The sequence below is a fragment of the Pollachius pollachius genome (genome assembly GCF_949987615.1).
Source record: "Pollachius pollachius genome assembly, chromosome: 4".
Classification (NCBI taxonomy): Eukaryota; Metazoa; Chordata; class Actinopteri; order Gadiformes; family Gadidae; genus Pollachius; species Pollachius pollachius.
The window spans coordinates 20,779,339-20,787,466 of record NC_136937.1 but is presented as its reverse complement, the minus strand read 5'-3'; the positions used below and the strand labels follow the sequence as shown (position 1 = coordinate 20,787,466).

Genomic DNA, 8,128 nt, shown 5'->3' with positions numbered 1-8,128 from the left:
GTAAGATCATTAAGACTGAATGCAATGGCCACAACTTGACAAAACACCCACACTCCCAACAGATTTGGTGCCGGAAATGGTAAAATCTGTAAACCTGGCATACATGTACCAGGTGACAACATGTACCAGGTGAAATCCATAGCAATAAAGCCAAAGATGGCAGAAATATATTTTATAGTGAAAGATATGAATGAAATATATAATATATAAGTGAAATATATGAATATCTCCGATGTTTAAACAGCTCTAACATTGCGTCAAAAACACGTAGGCTCGGCTGTCAAATATTGCTACTAAGAGGAGATTCCATTGCCAAATTATTGGCAATGGAAAATAAAAATTGGATGCATTTGGTTAAAGTTACCTTTCTGAACCATGGCCTCTCTCCAAGGATATGGATATGTGTCTGATATGTTAACTTCCAGTAAACCGTTTTTTAAGGCTTACCAATGCCATATTACCATACCGACCAAGCTCACTATACCTCCACACACGGAATACTTTTATCTCTCAAAATCTTGTCATATCTGCCCATGGCAGTCTACACGTCAATGTTGTGTAGTGGTATTTTTTTTCATTATTTAACCAGGAAAAGATCCCATTGAGTTACAATAACTCTTCTCCCAGGGAGTCCTGGCCAAGATAGGCGGCAAAAAGTTTCAGAATACACAAAAGAAAAGGCAAGCCCACACACTACACCATAAAATGTCACTACACACACTAGAATGCGAGACATTACACTTAATATCAAGCTAAGGTATGACAAGCTAATACAAACAGACAGCTTAAAAGGCATCAGGTTAAAAAACAGTTGCGTTGTTCAGTCAGGGTAGATTTTAAAAGGTTTTTAAAAGTATTGAGAGGTGGGAGTGATTCTAGATTAAAGGTGGCTTGAAGTTCATTCCAGACATTTGGTGCATATGATGAAAAAGCTGTTTTACCAAGTTCTGTTCTTGTTGATGGTGTGGTAATTAATATTTTTTCTGATGACCTAGTCCTGTAAACACTATTATTGTAAGAAAGCAAATAAATGTAAATGTAGAGGGGTAATTTACCCATTAGTGCTTTAGCAATAAAAATCAGTGTGTGGTATTTCCTTCTGAGGGAGAGTGAGGACCATTGTAGAGTTTCATACAGAGTGCAGTGGTGAGTCGTAGCTGATGCACCTGTAATAAAACGCAAGGATGAGTGGTAGAGTACATCTAGTTTTTTTTAATAAAGATGAAGTAGAGTGCATATAAATTAGGTCACCATAATCCAACACTGATAAGAAAGTGCTCTGCACAAACCTTTTCCTTGCTGAATAAGGAAAGCACTTCTTCAATCTATAGAAAAAAACAAACTTGGGTCTTTGTTTCTTTGAGAAGCTCTCAATATGGACCCCAAGAGACCACTTATCGTCCACCCAAATACCTAAGTATTTGTAGAATGATAGTCTATCTATTGTAGCGGCACCCTGTGTTGATAAAGTGAAGTTTATTGGAGAGCGTGAACGTGTTAAAAACATTGATTTTGTTTTTCTAGCATTTACTACCAACTATAATCCTACCAGAGACATTAGTACTTGACTAAAGGCGGACTGTAAATGTGTAATTGCTTCTTTCTCTGATGTAGCAGAGGTGTACAAAATGGTATCTTCTGCAAAAAGATGAACACCGTATTGGGTCGGACCAATGACCATGTGGTCGCTGGTTCAAGTCCAACCTCACAAACTATTTTGTGAGACATCACATTATCTTTACCATCATGTATCCATTAGGTCACCACCATAGTTGTCATACAGTGTATGGCGTCCTTGTTTCTTGCAACTATACTTATTATTTTTTTCCTGACTTTTTGTCCTTAAAAGTTATAACAATTAGTAGGCTTGTAGAACTCGTACGATTATTAAGGGATTCAAAGGATGGCCAGAATAGCCCATAGTTGGCGCCATAATATTGCCTGGAACCTCAACAATTCAACAGGCTATCATTACCACTAGGAAAGTGCAATATGCATGAAACTTAGTACACATGCACCATTTGTCATGATGAACAACTTTCAAATCGCAACCAATATGGTCAGACCATTTGGATATGATGCAAAGACCACAACTTGACCAAACACCAACACTCAAACTGATTCAGAGGTGATAAAAGCTTCAAACTTGGCATACATTTACCAGGTGACTCTGCGACTATGGTCTTACACTCATAAAAATAAAGCCAAAGGCAGCGGAGATATTCAATTTAAATGTAAACAGCTTTGCAACACGTTTAAACAGCAGGCTCAGCTGTCAAATATGGCTATTAAGAGGAGATTCCACAGTCACTCACGCCAAATTTCTAAAATATATATATATGAAAAAAAAAGTCTGACCTCGACCAATGACATTAAGTAATGGTAACTATAATTTATTCATTAGGCAACCATACTCGTCGTATTGTATTTCCCTGTCATGATTCCATGGAACTATATTTTATCTTGGTGGTTAATGTAGAATATCCACATATTGTTTACGTCTATATACAACAGACGTCTCGTTCATTTATTTTTTGGGTTTTTATTTATTTCAAGTCTTTCGAGTACAGAACAGAATTAGAAAACAAAAAAATAGGGTCCTAGGACCGCTGCAACCTACGGTAGTGCAGTAGTGCAAACTATTTGACTTTCTTTATGTAATATATTGCTCCTGTCCAATGGGGGCGATAGGGCTTCCTGAAGCGCTTTTTAAAAAGGCAACCAAATACGAGCAAACCGGAAGCACAACAGACCTACAAGCCGTCACTGATGCGGCTGTTGAACTTGTTTCAGTCTACGGTTCAAAGATGGAGCAGATGAGCGGTGGTCTGCTGCAAACCACATTCACGTGTGAATTATGTGGTTTGTCTACCCCTTTCACATACTTTGGCCAGAAACCACCCAATACCAGAGCCATTGTGTAAGCTAAAACCGTCTTACTCAGTTGAAAGTTAACTCCAGATCTGTTATAGGACATTGGATCGATAATTAACTACTCCATTCAAAGCGTATACAAGTTGTAATACATCTCTATCTTTCCTATGCGCAATAGGCTGTTAGAGGAGTGTTTTGTGACCAAGGACCCTTTCAGTCCGGACAAGGAGAGGTTTCTAGTTCTGGGTTCTTATTGCAGCCTCTGCGGCAGCTCTGCTTGCGTCGGTTCGGTAAGAAGCATCTCGTTAAAGATCATCTTCAAATTGGGGATTCGGGATTTTCTTGAAATATTTTGAAGGGGACATATTATGAAAACAACACTTTTCCTTGGATTTGGGGTGTTTTGGGTCTCTGGTGCTCCCACACGCATACAAAAGTCTGTACAATGAATTCTTGAGTGAGATATGCATTTCTGATTCTGTACCCCGCCTACAGTTACCAAACAAGCGAGTCAGTTTCGGCGCCCCCTCCTAGGTAGGAAGGGGGCACATTTGAATATTACCTCCAACTTCCCCTCCCCCCTCCAATCAGATCATAGCTAAGATTTTGTGGACCAGCGGATGAGCGCTGGGCGGAGATGTTTGCGCATTTCAGAAGCAGGGATATTCCATACAAAAATAGATGTCCAATTTGTCAGTTTGCCATGTGACTGCCTGGCAGGGAGTCCGGCGGAGCTGCTGGGCTGCAGGCGAAGCTCTGGCGGCAGTCCGGCAGCTCAGCTCCGGGAGTACAATCCCTTTCTCCGCAGAGCTGCCGGACTGCCACCGAAGCTCCCCCGCCGGACTGCCGCCAGAGCTTCGGCGGCAGTCCGGCAGCTCCGGCGGGGGGAGCTCGGCGGAAGTCCGGCAGCTACGGCGGGGGGAGCTCGGCGGAAGTCCGGCAGCTCAGCTCCGAGTACGAACCCTTTCTCCTCCATGTCGCGGTTCAATATGGACTTCAGAGTGTCAAGGCCAAAGTTCCTTTCCCCCAATTCTTCTCAATCATGGCTGAGATAACTCCCACTAGGAGTCTTTACTTGTTGTGGAAGTACCAGAGATGTCAGACAGACAGCAGTCTTTATGATTCATAATATCATCCGAGGCACACATAGCTTTTGGCCGTGATATATTATGTAAATACCTATATAATATTATTATATAGCTATAGAGCTCTGGGAGTCCTCAAACGGCAACAATCACTTCTCCTCCATGCTGTGGTTCAGTCCGACAGCTCATTGATCAATGGGCAGCAGCTCAATTGCATTAAAGCTACAGACACCAGAAACAGCGCATTCTGAAGGGACTGAAACAGAGGGGAATAGCGGTAGGCGAGATTATTTTTCCTAAAAGCTATTTCCAGCAAACAGCTTCAAAAACATGTTTTCTGGAACTCATATACTATGTTTACTTGATTGGAAAACACCATGATATGTCTCCTTTAAACGATCTGGTTCAGGGAATGAAATTGAGGCTAAAATGCAATTGTTATTTTTTTTAACTAAAACTATTCTTATTATGTCGTCCAGAACTGCAGTCTCTTCTACACCTCGCGTTTCTGTATGCGTTGTGTCAACAAAAACCTCCACCAGTTTCCCGGTCCGATCCAGAAAGAACTAGGCAAGAAGAACCCGACCTCCTTGCCAGCGGTCCCCTGACGACCCTTCCAGGCCAGCGGTCCTCTGACGACCCCCCCTGACATACAAACAACTCCTATGGACATACAGACGCTGTTTGGCTGTTAGTACTGCTCTAGTGTAAGACTGGATTCACTGAAGCTGTTCACATTGGCAGCCATGATGACATGTGTAAAACAAGGTTATTAATTAAAATTGAAAGGAGAGAATGTCAAAATTAATTGAGATTTCAGGAATGCAGAAGCCAACATGCTGCTGTGCCTGGGTGTGAAGTTAAACAATGCATGCTTATTGGTGTGAGATAGTGTTTAGTTGGAGGTACACCTAGCTATACTGTATACCTATACTGTGAGCGTGGAGATGAGAGATCCAGAATCCTGTTTGTTGAAGCTGAATTAAAAAAACGTCTGAAATATCTTTTGGTGATAATATAAAAATATATACATAATTATACTGTTGCTCTGTATCTCGCTGCCACTCAATGTTGGTCCAAAAAAGTGAAGACATTTCAGTGAGTTATTAAATTACATTTATTCACTTGGAAAGGCCCACACAATAATGTCACTTGGAAAGGCCCAGATAATGTAAATATACATTATCTAATTTGAAGTTTGGCAGATATAGAACCATGATTTCATCCAGCTTTGGGCTATTTCAGTTTTTCTTTGGATCATTCATTGATGGTATCAACCTGAATATTCCTAGTGTGTACAGTTTTTTTGTACCTATCAGCCTTGTTGATAGGTATTTTCAATCGTGATTTAAGCAATCAAATTAGTTGCATGGCAGTCATTAGATGCCGAGTCTCATGTAGTTCAAGTATTCATAGCAGGTTACACTGACAGAGGGCTGGAAGGGGGCTGAACAAGGGGCGGGAACATGTCTGAACACCAGTGATATTGCTTCTCTGTTTAAATAGTTCCGACGCCCTCCTCTCCACTTGTAGTTGTTGTGTTTGTGTTTCAATCGCCATGTTGGCTCGGATAACCTAACGTGTTGTTTTTCTGCCCTCTTTACTACTACCTGACAGCGGCGGCGTTTCTAAAAACGGACGGAGACGCGCTTTCTTCTCAGCGCGGACAGGACTCCCTGATAATGATCCTCAATTCGGATTGCATTTGAAGATATATACATTTTTTGGGAACCTGCGTAACGAATACTGAAGGACTTTTTTCAGTTATTTTTGTTGCATTTGTGCAACAAAATGTCAGATGTTCGCCTGTCGAATGCCAGTCCGACCCTGGAGAGGGGGGTCGGGGACGCGCGTCCAGCCGAGCCAGCGAAGCCCTCCGTCTGCCGGAACCTGTTCGGTCGCTTGGAGCGAGAGGGCTTCGAAAAGGACTGCAGGGCGACTATGCACACTGCGCAGCGGGCTTTCGCAGAGAGGTGGGATTACGACCCGGTCGAAGATCGGCCTATTTCCACGAGAAGTCTTGAGTGGGAGCCCGTCGAGTCTCCCCCGGAGTTCTACGTCAGACCGGCGCACAAGCGACCCCGACCCCGTGGGATGTTCGACCCACCTGGGAGCGACTCCCGGCCAGAACCCGGGCAGGACGGGATACTGCTGAACCTTGAGCCGGTGAAGGGTTCGAGGAAAAGGCGAGCCACACCGTTAGGTAGGCTTATATTCTCCAGGTTGTTCACATATTTGATAGTGTTAGGCTGATTTTCCAAGCCGCAGCACACACATTCTAAATTTGACTTAATTAAGATAATGTGTTACTTTGCTGTGGGCTTTAACGTCGCATTATTATTTTATGTTTTGGTTTGGGGTTTTAGTGCAGTTGGCAGAACCGCAGTTAACTAGTTTAAATTTAAATGCACTACTTAGTTTGCAGCGCTTGTGTGACGCGTTTCCTGAACCCCGTTTGTGGACGTTTCTTGCTGTCAATATTAAACCAGAGCTTTAATCCTCTCTCTGTGAGATGGTTGTTTGTCTGGGTGTCAAACTAAACATTACCTGTCGGACGAGGATGAGGACCGCGACCAGCCTGACCCCCTCGGATTCCCGACCCTAACGCTCGCGGAACAGACCCCGAGAAAGCCTGAGAGCCAAACCAACTCCAAATGGTACGAGTTCACATCCCTTTGACCAGGAACCCTCGTATATACAGAAACCTTCAGTTTCCTTTGGTAATGGAGTCACCATGAGGGATGGTTTTTAGTAATTGCTTATCCCTAGGGCTTTTGTAATGGTATAATAAAAATGTAGCTGAAATCCCATTGTGTGTTTGTGTGTTACAAACCCCTCCATGTCTTTCAACAAGCAGTGTGTCTCCTCTGTCCGGCAGAACTGTTGTGGATACTGGAGGAGAGAGAGGAGTCTCAGCAGCCTCTCTGCAAAAGGAGGAGGAGGAGGAGGAGGAGGAGGAGGGTCAAGCACTGAATATGTACAACTGTTCAACTTTCGGCACTCGTCATCAAAATTGCCTCAAAAGCAGACCATGTAGCATCGTGCAAATGGATTGTTTTTCCTTTTTGCGCAGATATTTCCTACCGTTGTTTCAGATGTAGCACATCATTATGTAACTGGCTTTTCATAAAAGTTCTGTTGTTTGACTATGGAGATACTTTTGAGACTGTAAATTGTAAGTGCTGTGGGGAAATTGCATTGCAAATTGAAATATAATTTAGCAGACCAATAGACTTGGAATGTCAGGGTAGACAGAAGTAAAATGTATTTTTTTGTATAGCTTTATTTGTCCCAGGGGATATGGGCGGTTTTTGGTCCCACTTTGGTAGTTTTTTAGGCTCTGACTTGGGAAACACTGGGGCATAATGCTGGGACCAGCAATGGAAAAAATAATGTTTACAGACAAATCATATCTCCTTTTGTCATATTGAATGGCGGTTTTATGCGTGCCAATCATATCATTCTCTTTCTAATTTGCCAACATTTTGCGTGTTTTGTGTTGGCATGGCCGGACTGCAGAGGGATCTAGAAGAATCATCTCTTGTTTTCCAAACGACTCATCAATATGACCAATATTCCCTGCTCCCACATATACCAGCAAAGTTACACAGTATGACTGGTAAAATAAATGTTTTTGTGGAATTCATGTAGAACATGAGATTGCACTGTGTGTGTGTGACACTGAGAAAATTATACTAACTTATTTATCTTGTGCTTTTGTCGGTGTACAAGATGGCTTGCCAAAGTGACTCGAATGTGCTTTTTCATAAATTGTTTTCCTTATTTGTTTATGAAGGTAAATAAAAGGTTGTAAAACTGAGCAATATTCGATTTACACATTTATGAAATATCACTGTCTTTCTAAATAATGTTAATACTCTCGCGCTAACTTAACGCACAACATCTTGAAATTTGTGGGAGTGCTTGTGAGAAGCACTCCCACAAATTTTACAATCACAGCAAGATTCTATGCTTGAGTTTGTTACTGTTTTTTCTTCAAATCAAATCAACAAATAACGCAATCCACAATGCATATCAAATTACGCTTTAATAAACTTTGCTGAACATTTTGAGGACAGACGTCCGTGTGGACATGCATACAGACATTCTCTGGTGGAATGAGCCCCACTGTTCGAGTGGAAAACAAGGGCGGGGCCAGAAAACAAAAA

General features: G+C 42.2%; 1 protein-coding gene and 1 pseudogene across 2 annotated transcripts; both read left to right on the top strand.

The window, feature by feature from the left end:
- The first annotated feature begins 2,766 nt into the window (after positions 1-2,766).
- cdpf1 (cysteine rich DPF motif domain containing 1) lies at positions 2,767-4,579 on the top strand. The gene is made up of 3 exons (XM_079734936.1): positions 2,767-2,920; positions 3,053-3,164; positions 4,439-4,579. The coding sequence occupies exons 1-3, from the start codon at positions 2,808-2,810 to the stop codon at positions 4,565-4,567; spliced, it is 354 nt and encodes a 117-aa protein (XP_079591062.1). The 5' UTR covers positions 2,767-2,807; the 3' UTR covers positions 4,568-4,579.
- Positions 4,580-5,209: 630 nt separating this feature from the next.
- LOC307074677 (cyclin-dependent kinase inhibitor 1B-like) lies at positions 5,210-7,854 on the top strand (annotated as a pseudogene). The gene is made up of 3 exons (XR_013812802.1): positions 5,210-6,162; positions 6,472-6,616; positions 6,817-7,854. The product of XR_013812802.1 is annotated as a cyclin-dependent kinase inhibitor 1B-like (transcript).
- The last annotated feature ends 274 nt before the right edge of the window (positions 7,855-8,128 follow it).